The sequence below is a fragment of the Odocoileus virginianus genome, chromosome 22 (assembly GCF_023699985.2).
Source record: "Odocoileus virginianus isolate 20LAN1187 ecotype Illinois chromosome 22, Ovbor_1.2, whole genome shotgun sequence".
Taxonomy (NCBI): Eukaryota; Metazoa; Chordata; class Mammalia; order Artiodactyla; family Cervidae; genus Odocoileus; species Odocoileus virginianus.
Genome location: NC_069695.1, coordinates 16,146,089 through 16,165,057, shown reverse-complemented (window position 1 = coordinate 16,165,057; position 18,969 = coordinate 16,146,089). Strand labels below are relative to the sequence as shown.

At 48.4% G+C, this 18,969-nt stretch overlaps 1 protein-coding gene across 1 annotated transcript; it reads right to left on the bottom strand.

The window, feature by feature from the left end:
* LOC139030337 (piezo-type mechanosensitive ion channel component 2-like) lies at positions 1-18,938 on the bottom strand. Its single transcript, XM_070452425.1, has 15 exons — positions 18,912-18,938; positions 18,550-18,732; positions 15,819-16,071; positions 14,705-14,837; positions 13,532-13,679; positions 13,226-13,440; positions 12,330-12,488; positions 11,443-11,590; positions 9,789-9,977; positions 9,407-9,499; positions 7,804-7,976; positions 5,489-5,617; positions 4,040-4,119; positions 2,839-3,022; positions 1-1,503 (listed from the first exon to the last, which is right to left on the bottom strand). The coding sequence occupies exons 1-15, from the start codon at positions 18,936-18,938 to the stop codon at positions 1,251-1,253; spliced, it is 2,367 nt and encodes a 788-aa protein (XP_070308526.1). The 3' UTR covers positions 1-1,250.
* Between the last annotated feature and the right edge of the window lie 31 nt (positions 18,939-18,969).

The window sequence follows — 18,969 nt, the reverse complement described above, 5'->3', positions numbered from 1 at the left end:
TGACTTTGCAGGATGTGCTTTATTCTCAGTCAGTCCCGAACCCAAACTACAGAGGGTCAATTATTTGGGACATATTCTAGTCCACTCAATAATTCTTCTCAGAAACTGTCCTTTAATATGGAATGAAAACTACATGTCAATCATCAATTTTTCATGCTACATTGTTATTTCATGAAGACGTTGTATGACCCATAATAATAATTTAAGAAAAGGCCGTTTGTTTATTTCCCCAAGCTCAATATACATATTTCTTTCATAATTATGAACTTAAAAAAACCTGTCTCAGATGTAAAAATATGAATTGGAATATGTAAACTCGTTGAGAGACCTGAAAAACAGGGAAAAAAACGTCACATACTGGAAAAACCACTGCTGTGAGTCATGGAAACGGGAGGAAGCGTGGGGGTTGGGGGGGCAGAGGGGAGCTCAGACCTCAGTCAGCAAAGGTTACAGCGTCCAAGGACCCTACCTCCACCGGGTGGCATCTCTGTCTCCCGGATCGGGGTTTCACAGGGAGCAGGAACTCTCTGGAACCAGAAGAGCCACCAGCTGGGCCTCGGCAACGCTGCGTCCATATCTTTGTTTTGCTGCTTTTTTTTTTTTTCCTGAGAAGTCACTGGTGTTGAATGGAAAGATTTCGTATTACTCGTCAGTTAAGGTAAGGCAGTAAGTGTCACTAAGGTTATCTTTTTGCTTAGAATGAGGCTTATCCTTCCACTGGCGTCACCATGGGTCACCGGCCCCTCCCTCTTTCCCCCTAGAAGCGTATGTAGGGGTTTCAGCCCCCACTCTGCTGCATATTTGGGGTGCAGTCCCCTGGCCCCTCCCCACAGCAGCATCCCCTTGGCAGCCGAGCCCCGGGCATGGCATTGCGATGACCGGGTATCTCCAGGAGGGCACTGTCCACCCAGGAGAAGGTCTCTCCTTCCTCCTCCTTGCTGTTCTGTGTCTCTGAGGACCAGACCTGTCAACAACTCCTCCACACAGTCAATCAGGACGCGAGGCACCGTGGACGGCCACGGGCGAGCAGCCCCGACTTCAGAGGAACGGAATTAACACAAAGGATGTTTCAACAGCGCCTTGGCTCGTAGCTCTGGGGGCAAAAGGGAGCCCAGCCCTTCTGCTCCCGTCAGCACAGAGACTGTTTCCGCCAAACTGGAAATGCTTAGCTCGCAGGACAAGATTGTGCTTTTCTTCTTTTCTTTGGAAAATCCCCACGTTAACTCGGCTCGCGGTCTGTGGCCAGGGTGTCAGTTTGTTTTCTCCCTGGTCCATTTGATCATGGTTTCTGGTGACCGGTACAGGAATATTAATTTGGCATAGAGATCCTCCTCCAGCTCCAGCTCCCCGGTCTCCCGGACTAAAAAAATGTCTGTGCACAACTTCAGAATCCGATCCACGTTGGGAAGTTCTTCAAACATGATGGAGTGAGAAATCCCGCTGAAGAATTCCCGGACAAACTTCCCGATCACCAGCACCACGGAAGCATAGAGGCCCATGATACTAGGGAAAAAAAGATGAGGAAAAAGAGGTAGAAATAGTATCTAGCAGTTCAGTTCAGTCACTCAGCTGTGTCCGACTCTTTAAATATGGTTAATAGAAACACACACACACACACACGAGAAAACATAATAACACTTTCCCTCAAATGCCACAGAGGATGTGATAGACTTACCAAAGCTTAAATTATTCCACTTTGGTGAAAACACTGACTTTTTTGCTAATGAAAAAGGTGATGCATGTTTTCTCTCTCTCTCTTTTTTTTAAAATTACACATTATAGAATTGTTGGACTTGAAAAATGAAAGTCCTTTGAAATCTCACCTTCTGGAAACAAGCAGTGTTAATAGTTTCATGTATGAACTTCTGGTGGTTTTACTGCATATGTTATATGCATAAGCTACATAGTGTGCGTAAGTGCTCAGTTGTATCCAACTTGCTGAGACCCTATGGACTATAGCCCTCCAGGCTCCTCTGTCCATGGCATTCTCCAGGCAAGAATACTGGAGTGGGTTGCCATTTCCTTCTCCAGGGGATCTTCCCCACCAAGGGCTCGAACCAGTGTCTCTTGGCAGGCAGATTCTTTAGCATGAGCCAGCTGAGGAAGCTACATAATATATGTGGTAGAAATGCAATTGTATCATACACACTTTCTGTATCGAGAACTTTTCCCTGCCTTTCACAGAGATTTGTGTTTATGATTTTTTTAAGAGGCTCTTTCTAGGAAGTGGAAAACCTTAGTGTCCTGTCGGGGGTGCCTGTTAGAGGACTGAAGCATCAGAAGGTGGAGAAGTGGTAACATCAGGCACGTCCCAAACTGATTTCTGACTGACTCTCATCTGCTAAGGTCAGAAGGCAACATCAGCAGAAAAGAGAGAACTCAACCCCAATTTCTAGATTAAACCCCAAATTGCACCAAACTGTGTGGTAGCAGGAAGGAATAGTTAAAAAGCTGGAGATACGACAGATATGGCTTCAGGTCCTCTGTTTGGTAGAAGGACTACCCAAGGCATTTTTTACTTCTCTGGGACTCCGGTTCCTCATTTTTTAAAACAAAGTTCCCTGTGACAAACCATAATGGAAGAGAATATGAAAAAGAAATACATATACCTGTATAACTGAGTCAGTTTGTTGTACAGTAGCTATTAACACAACACTGTAAATAAACTATACTTCAATAAAATTTTAAAAATATAATATGAAGAGCCAAGGATCTGTGAATTCTAATAATACAGCTATAGAATCTGAGAATTCTAGGAAGATAAAAGACGTCTGTCCTCAGCTTGGTGCGGTGCAGAGGGGCTCTCTCATGACCATTGATTGCGAAACGGCTCCTTACCCGTAGCCGGCCAGGAACCCCAGGCTGGGGGGGCTGACCTTGTCGTTGAAGACCACCAGCTCCAGGGCCTGCGCTTCCTGGTTGTAGATTCTGTTCCCAGTCAGGTTGAGAACCCACCACTCACTGTTCGAGTTAGTTGCATTGTCTCTGGACAAAATGATGGTGATGTTCATGAAATTATTTTCTGGAGAAGGAGAAACATGAAATCTGGTCAGCAGGAGTGTTTAAGGATTTAATGCACTCAGCAGTTCCAGGATGGCACAAGATGGTTGGTACCCATGGCGCTGGGTCCCAGGATGAGTGCACAGGGGCATGTTGACTCTGTGAGGAAAAGGAGTGGTGGGCCTGGTGGGGGAGGGTCTCTCTTTTTCTCCAAGAGGCCAGTCCTGCTGCTACATGAGACGGCAACCACATCACAGGGAGAAGGGAACCCTATTACTGGAACATCTTTGCTGACAAGTCCCAACAACTAACTAGACATTTAAAAACCATAATAACTGACTTGTGATGGACTTGACAGACTCCTTCCTGTTAGCCCTGTTTATTGAGCATCTTCCAGGAAGAAGGTGCTCCAGGAGGTGCTCAGGGATCACCCAGTCGCACACAGCCTGGTCCAGTGGGAAAGGCCACCTCCACAAGCACAGTTTATCGGCACGTGGCAACCACCACAGCACCAGTACCAACAAGGCCTGTGAGCCTGGGGAGATCGCTTCTGGTCGGCTTCCCAGAAGAGGTGACCTTTGAGCTGAGTTTTGCTGGGTGAGAACGTTAATAGATGGAGCCCGACTACTGGCATTCAGTCACCCTTGAGCTGAATCACATCCATTTCCTGCCATCTTTTTATTGTTTTTATCAGGGGGCCTTTGGCATTAACACTGTAGGAGGCAATTTTCTGCCAAAGATGTGTTTGCTAATAGAAGCAAGTAAATAGGTTCTGATAAATCAGTTAGCCTGTCACTCAGCATGGATTTCAGTCAATCAAGTTCTATATTGATGAAGAAAGGAAGATGAACATGCCCTTGGTGGGTAAGTGATCCCTTCTTGCTGGTGGACACAGCCTGGAGCCGTAGGCGTCTTGTGAACCATGTCACATGAGAAAGAAACCTGGCCAAGGAGCTTGATAGAGGCTGAAAGGGCAAACTATAGACGTTGATTGAAAGAAAAGATTAAGAACAATTCTGAAGTGATTCCTTATTCTTACCAGATAAGAGCTGCTTTATGGGTTTGGAGTTAGAGTCACTGGGTGCTTTCACGTAGTATGGGTAAATCCTTTCTATGGTCCTGGGAATTAAGAAGGAAAAAAAAGAGGTAATTAAGTTCTAGCTGTTTTGCGTGCTCAGTTGCTTCAACCCCATGGACCATAACCCACCAGACACCTCTGTCCATGGGATTTTCCAGGCAAGAATACTGGAGTGGGTTGCCATTTCCTTCTCCAGGGAATCTTCCCGACCCAGGAATCAAACCTACATCTCCTGAGTCTTCTGCATTGGCAGGCAGATTCTTTACCACTGCATCACCATGGATGATGATTTTTTTTTTTTCTGCTACTTTCAACCTCATTTCAAACAAATAATGGTGAGAGTCTTCCTATAATTATGCAATGTTCAGTCATCATAGTGTATGTGTATTTTACATAATGTAAATACACATAGTATCCATTAAAATCAAAAGTCTCCAAATCTGAATAAATTCACCAGATTCTAACCAGATGTTCAGGCCACCTTTGTACCAAGCTAGTTAATGGCTTAAAAATGGCTACACAGATTTTTCCACACCTGTGACTTTTCTGAAGCAAGGGGCTATCTTTCTTGCTAAGATCCACCCACTCTTCCAATTTTAATTTTCAGGATTTCAAAATTCCGTATAGTGGAATGGGCTGCTCCAGCTGATATGAGGATGTGGGTGTAGGGAACAGAGGACTGGAATCTGAGCCCTCAGCCCATGGCTGCTCCATCCCTCGAGGTTGCTTTCTCATCTGGGAAGCGATGGGGAGAGCCTGACGGTTCTCAGGGGCCCTTGGTGTTCAGTGTCTGACATGGGTCCTTTCAGAATCATGTCTGAGGGTTGCATGGTGGTGGTTCTCACCCTCAGTGCTTTGACATGGGTTGGGGCAGACAAAGGGGGACAGACGGGATGGAGCTGGGCACTGGGCAGTTTGGGATCAGCAGCAGTTGTTTGCTCCTGCTGGCTCTCACATGAGACTCAAACATCACAGCTTAGGTGTTTGGAGTGCAGTGTTGTGTGGCAGGAGAATATATAAAGATACAACTTTTCCCCCTCAAATTTCCTTCTGCCCCCTTGCCTTCTCCTCACTCCCCTCCATTAGCCAGGCATTCAGTGCCCCAGAAACAGGGCTGATGGTAGAAAAGGGTCTCCAGGGGTCTCTCCTTGGTTTTTGGTGATTACGCCAGGTGGGAGCAAGGTCTGTCACCTAGAGAAGAGTTCAGTCCTCCCCAAACTCGCTGGCGGGAGGGAGTGGGTGGAGAGCAGGTGGGGCTTTGATGCAGCCCGTCCAGGGCTCTCAGCACAGGCTCACTCAAGTCACCCGAGTGAGCAGGTTGAGTTTCTTGCCCACCCATGTTTGTAGAGGAGACTCTGTACCAGACACACACGCCTACTGTCACTGTGTTAACAATGATGACCAACTCACACAGGCGTCCTGGAACTTTCTGTGTCGCCGCCGGCTATCATTTTAGCAATATTCTCTCGTGTCGTGTTTTTAAGAGGGAAAGAAAGCTTATCTGTTGCTATTTCTGCTTTTGCACCCAGACTCATGTTTCTGTGAAAGAAAAAAGAAGAGGTCAAGGTCAGTGGTTATTCACAAATCTGCAGGTGAGATTAAAACTCCTGAAATACTCCTCTCACCAAGTTTCATTGGGTCCACAGTCGTCAACTCCCCCCTCTCTGTTCACCTCAGCTGGGCATCCAGCCTCTCAGACAGCCAAGGAGGCTGCAAGCACCTTCAACACAGACCACAGGTGAGGAGGAAGAGTGTGGGGACCCAAAGAGACATGGACCTATGCATCTAATAGGGCTCTGAGGCACTTTATATTAGCCCAGCGATGTTAGTCTCCATGAGGACTCACAGAATCCAGACTTTAAACAGAATATTCACAATGAGATGTCACCTCACATCTATCAGAATGGCCATGATGGCCATCACTAAAGAGACAAGAGACAGCAAGTTTTGGTGAGGATGTGGGGAGAAGGGAACCCTTGTGCACTGTTGGTGGGAATGGAAACTGGTGTAGCCACTGTGGGAAACAGTTTGGTGATTCCTCAAAAAACTAAAAATAGAACTACTATAGGAGCAATCCCACTTCTGGGTATTTTTCCAAAGCAAATGAAAACACTAACTTGAAAACATATCTACACCACCATGTTCACTGCAGCATTTACAACAGCCGAAACACAGAAACAACGCACGCGTCCAGATAAATGAATAAAGAAGATATGACGCATACACATGATGGAATATTATTCAGGAATAAAAAGAATGAAATCTTACTCTTAGTGACAACATAGATGAACCTTGATGGCATTAGGCTAAGTGAAATAAGTCAGATAAAGACAAATACTGTATAATCTCATTTGTATGTGGAATCTAGAAATAAAACCACAAAACCTGAACTCATAGATACAGAGAACGAATTGGTGGTTCCCAGAGGTGGTGGTGGTGGTGAATGAAATGGATTATTTCATTTCAGGAATGAAAGGAAGTTAAAGGGAATGAATTTTCAGTTATAACATAATTAAGTCCTGGTTAGGTAATGAACAGCATGGTGACTATTTTTAATAAAACTCCACTGCATATTTGAAAGCTGCTAAGGCTTGGATCTTAAAAGTTCTCATCACAGGAGAAAATGGTTGGTAACCATGTGGTGAGTGTTCATTAGACACTGGTGCCCATTTTGAAAAGTACATAAATATCAAATCACCATGTTGCTCCCTTGCAACTAGAACAATGCCACATGTCCATTATCTCAATTAAAAACAGAATGTTCAATCAGAAATTGGTTTTTAATTTTGGGGGGTGGTTCTTCAAAGGAAGGGCTAAGAAGTGCATTTTTGCCAACACTGAATTCCATGTGGGGAGTTTGGGACATTTAAAAGGAGAAAATAAGATTAAAGAAGGAGGTCTTTAAAGTCTCAGCAGTCCTTTCCAAAATCCTTCTTTACTATTTCCCTCTGAATTTAGATTCCAGGCTTTGTTCTTTACCTATCATGGTTCTCTCTTAATTCCAGCCAAGAAGCTAGTATTGTGCACCCAACAAGCCTACCCCACGCCTGCCTGGAGTCCTGAGAGAAACAAAGCTCATCAGCCAAGGTGCTGGGTCAGGCCCCCAAGCAGCCCCACGGACACATTGGGCTTTGGATGTGAGAACTTTTCCTGAGATAAGTGATGTGGTGGCCACAGGCTGGCCAGAGGTTCATGTTGGGGGGGAGGGTAGGAATACCCCTGCTCTCCTGCTCTGGACCTGCCCAAGGGGCTCCCCCAGCTCAGGCTAGGAGAAAACAGCCACAGGGGCTGCCCAGTGCTCAGGGCGGCAAGGGAGACTCGGGGTTCCAGGGGCTACAGGTCCTGTGTTATGAGACCAAACCCCAAGCTCAGGGAAATCTCATGCTTCACCCGACTCGGTTCCATTTTATGAGTCATGACTCTATTTATTTTCTCTCCACCTCTCTCTTTTGCTCACAGACCTCACTGTCAGCTTCTTTAGAGCTAAAGTTAGTAGAAACAGGAAAACTGAGATGTTCTCGCTGGGTCAATGAGTCTCAGGCAAATCACTGTTTAATAACGCACAAAAACATTAGCTATGGCATTGAATGGATGTTACCCAAGAAGTAACATGAACCCAGATCCACATTAGTCTGAAGTTTCTAACCTCCCACGCCCCCCCCACCCCCACCCCAAGTTCAGGTTGGGGAAAAGGGGGAAATTATGCACGGAAATCCAGTAACTACCTCTGAATACTCCATGAAAAAACAACAGAGAAGCTACTATTGGGGTCCTTGAGTTCGTGTATCATTTTCTGCTTACTGGGAGGGCTGATGGTCCATAAAGAATTTGAGTTTCCTTCCAGTTCTGCAACTGTTATGTCTTCTTTTTCATAATTTTCCAGAAATTGCATAGCACCCTGTATGCACACAAACACAGCTGCATAAATAGACCACACCCCCGAGGACATGCAAGAAGGTGACTACCCTTCCCTCTATCTGGCTTTGCAGAGGGATTTTCGTCCCAATGGGGTGCCTAGTGTGTTCTGGTGCTAAGAGCTCCAGTCACATCACCAGACCCCAGTGGTGGTGCTGCTATCCCATGGGCATGGGTGCTGGGTCGATTCAGTCGTGCCCAACTCTGCGATCCTGTGGACTGTAGCCCGCCAGCCCCCTCTGTCCATGGATTCTCCAGGCAAGACTACTGGAGTGGATTGCCATGCTCTCCTCCAGGGGATCTTCCTGATCCAGTGATTGAACCCATGTCTCTTACATGTCCTGCATTGTTGCGGGGCAGGGGGGAGGTTCTTTACCACTAGTGCCACCTGGGAAGGCCCCCTCCCCACAAGGCCATGAAATCACTCCAATCAAACAGTACAGAAAAATCAGATGATTTAGTGTCATATTTCCCTTCCCACTAAAAAAAGAAATGTATCAACTATTGGGGAACATCCCTCTCATAAGAGAGACAAATTTAATCCACCCTGGACATCTGGGCCCTTCCTCACAGCTATGTATTCCTCAAGACTAGTGCTGACAGTGGGCATTACAGGCCAATCATTTTACAATGGGGAAAAGCATCTGTTTGCCTAATCACTGTACTTAAATGAAAAGTATCATTTGTAAAGCTGATTTCAACCATGAAGAGTCATGCTGTCATATTATTAAAAGCATGGAATGCAGAGAGAAGGATGACATCAGCCACAATTCTACCACCAGAACTTGATTCCCGTTCTATACAGTTGAGGATGTGTGTCTTAATTTTTAAAATCAATTTTAAAATAATGGCATCCTTTTAAATCTCTTTCGTTTTGAGAAATGTTCATGCCATGAAATCATATTCGTAATTATCATCTTAATAGAAAGGAATTTTCTTGGAACATCTGCCATAATTGATTCATTCAGTCCTACTTGTTGAATCCCCAAGCTGCCTAGTTCTTATGAATGTGGAGGATGTTGTCACAAGCAGGCACCTGCCTGGGGCTTCTCCCATATTCTGAATGACCTCCTTAGGATAGACTCCTGCAGGAGACCTCTCAGTCAAAGGGATCAATAGCTACCACGATTTAAAAACTTTAGAGATTTTAAAAGGATCAGCACCTGTTGTGCTTAACATGAAGATTCTCTGAATTAGAATTATGTTTATTATCACTTATGTCCAATAATACAGACACAACATCTTAGATGATCAAAGTGGCCAGTGGCCAGGAACCTGCAGTGTAACAACTGATCATCCCTAGGAAGTCCTCCCCTCCAGCTCAGGTCGTGGCCAAGTGGTGAGAAAGGTGACGACAGTCAGCTGGCCAAGGTGACAGCTGTTCACAGAGACCAACTCCATGCATCTACTTACAGTGTCCTTAGAAAAAGTTTTAATGAATTTACTAAACATTGGCTGGTCCATAACTTTCAGCTGGCTTTGCTGGGCACTCATTGTGAAAATAGGCTGGAAAACAAAGACACATGGGACAGTTAATATTTGAAATTCCTTCTGTGCATCCTGGGTTCTGAGAACAATATTAGACCGTGTATTATCCACAGCCAGTGCAGGGCTCTCTCTTCCCTGTCTCCTGCACCTTAGCTCACATATTTGCAGAACTGTCAATATTCAGACAGGAGATGGGGGTCCACCGAACCTCAGTAAGTCATCCAGGTGGTGGTCAGGGAGAGGGCCGTGCTGTGTAAAGACCCACAGAGGGGCGGGGGATTGAAGACCCAGAGTGGGGCATGGTTACCTGGTACCCGCCCAGGGTAATTGTGACTGAGACGTCCAGGGGCTGGTTGATGACCCCGGCGACAGATTTGACCAGAGACATGAAGAGCAGCGGGAACCAGACGATGCAGATGAGCAGCACGATGATCATGCCCCCCATCCCGTACTTGACCACCTTCTTCTTCTTCTGCCCCCGGGGCTGCGGGTACCTCTGCAATGGGAGGGTGGCACACTCAGGTGGTGTCCCCAGGAAGGGCGGGCACTATGACCACAAAGTCTGCCCAGGACTGAGTCCTGAATCTGTTCAGAATGCATCCAGACCCAGCCCTGGAACAAGGGAGGCAGTGATGCTGGGCTGTGAGGAGCCTGCTCTGTGACCCCAACAGGGTCCATTGGGGCCTGAGTGGCATTTTCCTTAAAAGGATTCTGTGGGTTTGCTGGAGGCAGACCTGTGGACCAAGGGACCAAAGCTTCTGCTGAATAAACCTCTGGTTTTAAAGGATCAGGTGGGAGAAAGACATTTTAAATTCCTGAATATTCAAAACTGTGCCTTTCAAGGGGCTCCTCCCCTCCCTTGGCAGGTGGAAAACATTTTAACTTCGTTCCCTTGGCGGGTGGAAAACATTTTAACTTCGTTCGTGACACATGTTGTCAGGACCACACTGTCCAAGCTGGAATCACCTCCATTTGCTGCATCAAGGGCTCCCCAGCCCGGAGCTCAGCCTGCAGGCGAGTGGAGGGCTCAGCTCCGCCATGTGTCGTGGAGGCTGCTCGGGTCTACACGCCTATTCCATACTTAGATGCTGCTTCTACAGGACCTGTGTTCTTTAAGGGGTACTCTGGAGGCTGGACTACATACGTATGATAAACTTTTGAAAAATTCCTTGAATAATCATGCCATTGTTCAGTCGCTAAGTCATGTCCGATTCTTTTCGACCCCCATGGACTGCAGCACATCAGGCTTCCCTGTCCTTCACCATCTCCCAGAGTTTGCCCAAGTTCATGTCCACTGAGTTGATGATGCCATCCAACCATCTCATCCTCTGCTGCCCTCTTCACTTTCTGCCTTCAGTCTTTCCCAGCATCAGGGTCTTTTCCAGTGAGTTGGCTGTTTGCATCATGGCCAAAGTATTGGAGCTTCAGCTTCAGCATCAATCCTTCCAGTGAGTATTCAGGGCTGATTTCCTTTAGGATTGATGGAATCATGATTCCATCCACATCTAAACCTTAATATCCAACCTAGTAGAATAAGTAGATATTTTCACTTTAATTTCCTTTGCACAAAGAGGTTGCCTCCTCTGTCCCTCATCGAAGAGTGACTCAGGGTGAACCTGAGTCTCAGTCACCTGGACCACTTTCCTCCAGCACATCTCACCCCCTCCTGCTCCCAGATGAGCCATTTTAGACTGACTGTGTGGTCTAGCACCACGTCACCTCTTCTCACAACAACCACAACAAGCATCTGCCAGAAGAATCATCTGGAGGCTCTTCTCGCTATGGCAGCGGCAGGTCCAGATTCCTAACTCCAGCAGGGTGAAGTCAATGGGGCATTCATAGGTCCTGGTGGGTTCTGCCTCATTTACTGGGCCACAAAACTTGCAGAAGGTCCTATCAATCTTATAACTGGCCTGTATCTAAAAAACACAAATACGGCTGAGGCACTGCTATTGGCTTACTTTTTCCGACTCCCGCCAACACTTGAGGATGAAGATGTGAGCATAGATGTCCTCCACACAGATCCAGCTGGACAGGCTCAGGGTCGTGTCTGTCCACACCCAGTCCATCACAGCCCTCAGCTCCGTCAGGAAAGGGACAAGGCGGAACCTGCAGAAACCAAGTCTTGTTAGAAGGATAGCTGTGGGCTGGCCCCATCACCGGACAGTCTTGCAGGATCCTGGAGGTCTGGACTGTCAGCCCTGACAACTCAGAAAAATTCTCAAGGTCACTGTTACTATAAAAATTCAACATGGAATACAACTGCTTTTCATTATCAGTGTGTTAAGCAATGGTATTTGCCTTTCCTTTTTTTCTGGCTGATGGTCTTAAAAAACTGGAATTCCTTTTATAAATACATTTGAAAGTGTCTTCAATTTCTTTCATTAAGTCTTATAGTTTTCTTTGTAATAATCTTTAACTTCTTCGGCTAAATTTATCTTGAAGTATTTTATTGTTTTTGATGCTCTTGTGAATGGGAGTGTGCTGTTTGCTCAGCTGCTCAGTTGTGTCTGACTCTGCGATCCTATGGACTGAAGCTCGCCAGGTTCCTCTGTCCATGGGATTCTCCAGGCACAAATACTGGAGTGGGTTGCCCTGCACTCTTCCAGGGGATCTTCCCAACCCATGGATCGAACCCATGTCTCTTACATCTCCCACACTGTGGGGTGAGTTCTTTACCACTAGCACCACTTGGGAAGGCTCCCCTCTCCCCATGGCCACAGAATCACTCCCATCCCTGGCGGCTCAGATGGTAAAGAATCTGCCTCCCACTGCACCTCCCCATACCCCTACTGCCTCCGGGTCCCCCACACCCTGTGCATGGCCAGGATGGCACCGAGCCCCTCACCCCTGGAACAGGAAGAGGTTGACGTAGTTGTAACTCTTGGTGAGGAAGTTGCCGAGGACCCGAGTAGGGTAGCCACAGCGGATCTGGTAGGCAGACAGCCCAAAGTACACGCATTTGACGAAATACCACAGCTGCGCGACCAGGTTCTGGCTGAACTTCCTGGGAGAGAAAACAGAAAAGTGCAGGGTGGGACGCTCTTACGGTACAGAAGGACACCAGTTTAGGGTGAGAGAAAAGCCTAATCGTCCCTCTGGCTTCTAAAGGCAGGTCCTTATCACAGACGTCTCAGCCGCATCTGGTTGGCAGGAGTCATTCCTAAGCTAATGACATCCTCCAAAGCTGGGAGGGCAGTGTGGTCACCCGAAGAATGCCTCCAGATCCCACCCAAAGATGGGCATGTCCTCACCCCCAGAACCTGGCGACATGTGACATTCCTCGGCCAAGAGGACTTGACAGACATGCTAGGGTTGGGGACCTGGAGGTCGGGAAGAAGAGTTGCTGCCCGGGGGCCCCACGAGCAGGCCTTAGCCGGACAGCCTTGCTCGGCTGTGGGCAGGAGCAGACGCGGCAGGGAAGAGATGCAGGGTTTGGAGAAGGCGGAGGAGACCCCAGGCATCTCTGAAGCTGGGAGAGGTCAAGAGATGGATTCTCTGGGGACTCTCCAGAAAGGACCGCCGCCCCGCCCACATCGTAATTTCAGTCCAGTGAGGCCTGGGTCTGCCCCCTGGCCTGCTGAGCTGTAAGACAATGCACTTGCATTGTGTTAAACCCTGACTTGCAGTGGTACTGATTAACTCCTACCCTCTCCTTCCCTATGGGCTTATCCTCACAAAACATTTCCTTCCCCGACAGGTTGCAGGAAAATGGCCCCACAGCTCCAGTTTCCAAGGCCTCACCTCTCGGTCACGCCAGGCAGGATGAAGAACATCCAGAAGTGAATCCCAAACACCAGGATGACCTGGAAGATGACCTTTCCCAGGACGGTCTTCCTGAGGTAGAGTGCCCTATCCACTACCATGGTCCCGAACTGAATGAGCACCATCACCAGGAAGGGCCCCGGCACCTGGTCCTCGGACAGTGAGGACGTGATGTCGGCCGCGGCCGAGTGTTTCTGGGGAGGAGATCGTAGGTTCAGGCCTGGATGCACCCGCAGGACAGCATCGCTCATCCCCGGGGTGTGGTGGCCTCGGTCCCCCACCTACCCCGAAGGCCCAGAAGCCGAAGACAATGATGACGAAGTCCACGGTGTCCGCCAGGAACATAAGCACATACACGTCGGTGACAGCGCTGTAGTCGGGGTGGATGAGGTCATAGAAGAACTGCCTGATGGGCACGTAGAGCTGCAGGGTCCTATGGGACAGACACGCAGTGTGGGGTGGGGGGAAACGCAGGACCCGCCAGAGACCCCATCATTCCGCCCTCTGCTGCTCTCCTCCACGGCTCCCCCTCCCCTGCTCCAGCCTCAGGACACTCCGCTGGGGGCAGGGGCCCCTGCTCTGACACAGACTCTGAGCAAGTTCATGGCTTCTCCCCTGAAGCATAACAGACTGGTAGCCCCGGAAACGAGGGGCTGGTTTGTCCCCTGATTTAGTTACTCTCCACCTGTGAGACTTGGATCCTGATACTGAGCTCTGTGTGCTTTCATCTCCTCTTCTGTAAAAGGTGTAAGGAGACCTGAGGGCCTGGACGGTGGTGAGAATGACAGGACCTCCTGGTCCTGCTGGGCCCCGGTAGATGCCGGGAGCCCTGCTCCTCCCCTTTCTGCCCTCGTCCCTGGGGCCAGGCATCATCCTGGGCTCTGGGGCTCAGCTTCCTCCATCCCTGTGCCTCCACTCTGGCTGTCTGCCCAGCCTCTGCCCCTCCTCTTCATTGTTCACAATTCAAGACTGTGTCCAGGTGAGCACGGCCCTCGGTCTCAGAGCTCAGGCTCAGGGCCAGCCTTGAGGCACCAGCCCTGTTTTCACTCCCATCTGCTGCCGGTCTGCCTCCCTGATACCTGGGGAGGGGGCCCTGTGACCTTGGCTGGTGACCTTGGGCTGCATGAGGGACGAACCACTTCTCAAGAGCACCTCGGCTTCCCTCTACAGGGTGAGCATATCTCTGAGAACCTTCTGACTTCACTGCCTGTCTGGTTGGACTCATTCGTGTGCCTGGAATTATACACCGTGAGCTAGTGTGTTTAGAAGTGCAATGGATATAAAAACGAATCATCCTATTGGAAAGTGATTTTTGAATGCAATATCACGGCAGGGCATTTTGTTCTGCCCAAAGCCAATGACACTTTTGATGGGACAGGTCACTTCTCAAGCATGTCACCTTTGGCTGATGCTGAGGAAGTCTTCCCAGCCCCCAAGTATCCTCACGCACTCACTCACTTCTTTATGGTAAAGGCTTTTGCTTTGATCAAGTGTTCTTGCAGCTTCTCCATGTAAAGTTCCCGTCTGCTCTTCTGCTTGATGCTCACGACGCTGCTTCCTTTCTGGCTGCTGTTCCGGGTGCTCGTGCTGCCTGGAGACAAGAAGGAATCGAGACGCGCCGTGAGCTGTGCGTCTGTTGCCATAACTATCGTAGAAGCCCGCCACCCTCATAGCAGAGGGACAGTTGGAGGCTGGTTAGAGGGCGGGATGCACACGCGTCTGTAAGAACAGCGGTGGGGAACTTGGGATCTGCAGCCCCCACTCTGGTTCCAGAGCCAAAGGCATCCGTGGGCTTTTACACTCACTGCTGGCTCCTTCCTGGGTGGCTGTGGGACCTCTGTCCCAGAAAGAATTAGACTGGAGAGCAGTTTTTCTCCTGCTCGATGGGGTCCCAGGTTTTGGTTGTGGGTTTTCTAGTCTAGGTCCAGGACCGTGCCTTTTTTCAGGACCAAATTTCTCTAACTGTAAAACCAATATGAGACGGCCTGCCAGTGTTGGCCAGAAAAAAGATGAATACAGAGGGTCTGGACAGCTTCAGACAGGAGCGCTGTCAACACAGAAGCGCAGTTACCCCAAGAGGGGCGACCGTAATGCACGTGTACTTTCCTGTCACTGGCTGTTTAGTAAGAAATTAGTAACTAGCCTAGGAAATAACTAGGTGGTTTGGCTTAAAGCTTCTATTGATTAAATCTAAGTGTACTTTCAAAATAAATCATGATGTACAGCACTCTGGGAACACCTGGCAGAATCTCTGGGTATGACTGACAACTCCCCTGTGTCTGACACTCACTAGGTACAAGGCAGCTTGCTGGTCACTTTTCACCGACACCTGAAATCTTTGTCCTAGGTGGGGGTTGGGGAATTCAGACAGACACCCTAGACAGGGATGTGAGCACCCCAGGCCACACACACATCTCAGCCAGGATTTGAACTTTGTCTGGTTACAAAGTACATTCATTTCACATCACAGTATCTGCTGCCTTGACAGCACCCAGCTCCCTCACCCCTGACCCCCTGGCACCAGGGAGTAACTCTGCTCAAGATTCCTTACAGTGACACTGCGCAGCAATACCTCTCTTGGACCTATTCGAGGAAAAGCTGGATCCCTGTGACGTCTGGGAGCCGCTGTTGGAGCGCTTCCTCCGGACGGCAGCCGGCTGCTCGGGAAAGGTCACATGCACCGACTCCACAGACGCAGCCAGGTTGATGGACTTGAGCGAGTCGGAGGAGGCCCTCCTGCCGTGGCCGAGGGACAGCTCATCATCCGAGTCCACTTTGTCCGAGCCGCTGTCCACGATGTCGTCTTCGTCCCAGAGGCCATGACACTGAGGAGGCAGGAAAGGGACAGCTTAGCCTGCTGTCCAGACAGAGGATGGGACTTGGCCCCGTGACATCCAGGCCACCAGCGTGTACCTCAGGATAGGAAACCACACATCAAACAGGGCGAATGCAGCCAGCAACACTGCTTGACAGTGGAGACTGCTAGGAGAGCACAACCTAAGTGTTCCCACCAAATGCCAACCAATAGGCAGGTGAGGAAGTGGTGGATGTGTTAACTAACCAGACGGGGGTCTTTTCACCATATATACACTTATCAAATCACCATATATACACTTCTGATACCTTACAATTTCACTGGCCAATTATATATCAACAAAGGATCCTTTAGTTAAAGCTATGGTTTTTCCAGTAGTCATGTACGGATGTAAGAAGGCTGAGTGTCAAAGAACTGACACTTTCAAACTGTGTTGCTGGAAAAGACTCTTGAGGGTTCCTTGGACAGCAAGGAGATCAAACCAGTCAATCCTAAAGGAAATCAACTCTGAATATTCATCAGAAGGATTGATGCTGAATCTGAAACTCTAATACTTTGGTCACCTGATGGGAAGAGCCGACTCATTAGAAAAGACCCTGATGCTGGGAAAGATTGAGGGCAAGAAGAGAAGAAGGTGACAGATGAGATGGTTCGATGCCATCACTGACTCAATGGACATGAATCTGAGCAAACTCCAGGAGACAGTGAAGGACAGGGGAGCCTGGTGTGCTGTAGTCCACTGGGTCACAAAGAGTTGGGCATGACTTAGCAACTGAGCAACAATACAGCAACAAAGCTGAAATTTTAAAAAAAAGATCAGAAAACCAAAGCAAGGTCAGGGATCCTAAGAAAGCTTATTATCTACCTATATGTACTTTTGCAAACTCACCACACCCCAGTGACTCACCCCCTCAAGTGGAGGGTTAGGGACTGGCAATTTGCAAGGTGACAGCAGCCAGAGTGAAGATCTTGGCCACAGTCCACATAGTTAAAAGCCTGTGTGAAACAGCCTACCAAGTAGGATAGAGGTCGAACACACATTTACATGTATGTGTGTGTTGCAGCCTGGTGGAGCAGAAACCAGAACCTGTCCCATGACTCGAGGGTGTGGCAAACTGCGCCCTTGTGATTGTCCTGGTAAGCATGCTAAATGGACATTCTTGGGGTGGGATGTGCTCTCCGCTACACTGCCTACCCCTTCATCCGTCCCCATGAAAACAAAACAAGATGTTCCTGATCAAAGCCTTTGCTAATCAAACTCCCCAGTATAGCTATTCCCTAATGATCTCATGTGACTTTTGCCAATAAAAGTGTGGGCTGAAAGGAGCAAGAGGGCCCCCTGACTCCCCGCTTGCCAAAATACGTATGTGTCTATCTTTTCATTACACGCTCACCCCTGTTTCAGGTGTTTCTCACCCGCTGTGCTGGACGTGGCACGTGTGTGCCTAACTTAGGCCAAGCTTGTTCTGAAAAGGAACTATCAAAGATACTACTTGATAAAATGAATGTAAGATATGTTATATCAATACAAGGAGACACAGTTAAAACAAGAGAAGGAAAGTGAGATTCTGACCATGGGCACATCAGTACATCCAAGGCGTGCTGTGTGACAATCTCTAACATGTAGACTTTAGTGGCGTATCACAAGTTCAGTTTATGTTTCACAGTGGCTGAGATGAGAAACCCTGAAGGTGCTCAGCAGGATGACAGGAGGTACAGATCCCAAGAAGTTTACCCTGCAGACCTGTCTTCCCAGAGCAATGCAGGCATGGCTTTCTCAGAAGTGACCTCTCTGGGAGCACAACTTTGGATCCCCAGGCCCATGGATTGGACAATGTCTCACTAAACCAATGGTTTCAGAGCAAAAAACCATGAGAAAAACAATGCTCCTAAAAGGGGGTGGGCTAAGGTTGGGCTGGAGAGGAGACCCCAAATTCTAGCTTCCCAATGATCTGCCTTCAACTCAGGCACAATTGATGGATCCAGCAGTAAGAACCACAGACCCTTTGGGCAATTCCCACAAACACGGGATAATCACGGTGCCTTCATCCCAGGGTGGGCTTCCCAGGTGGCGTTACTGGTAGAGAACCTGCCTGCCAATATAGAGATATAAGAGGTGTGGGTTCTTGGGTCAGGACGATCCCCTGGATGAGGGATTGGCAATCCACTGTAGTATTCTTGCCTGGAGAATCCCATGGACAGAGGAGCCTGGTGGGTTATAGGCCATAGGGTTGCAAAGAGTCTGACATGACTAAAGCAACTTAGCATGCACGCATGCATCCCAGAGTAGAAATAGGGGGCAATTTCACCCAATGGATCACAAACTCCATTATTGAGTACACAGTGTTGAGAAAATGAATGAAATGAATAAAACTGTTAACAAAGAAAACAAGAGCACACAGATAGACCTCACCCATGGCCCCCCAGCCCCTCATGATCCCAGCACCGGGTCCTCAGAAACATCCCAGAGGTAGCGGATGGGCAGTACCTTTAGGATGGAGCGGTGGAAGAAGAGTGCCAGCAGCTGGATGAGGTCGTAGAGCACGTAGGCGTCCTTCTTCTCCACCCCAATGATGTTGGGCGGGTGGTAAGGCTTGTCCTTATTCAGTTCCACATTCTTATTCCAGGGGAAGAACCCAAACTGGAAGAAGTACTTGACCACAATGGCCACCTGCACAGATGTGAGAAATTAGAATAAATGACGCCCTTTAAGAGTAGCTCTAGATGAGGAACAGTGATACAAAAATTAAGGGAAAAAGTCTAGTTTTGGTGCTGGGAATGCACACAGGATGTGGAATAACGAATTCTCTTTCCACAGATACTGACTTCAGGACAAGCCCTGAACCACACCTCCAGGGCCTGTGACCACAGACACATCGGGGCCATGGAGGTTACTCCTGACTTGGCT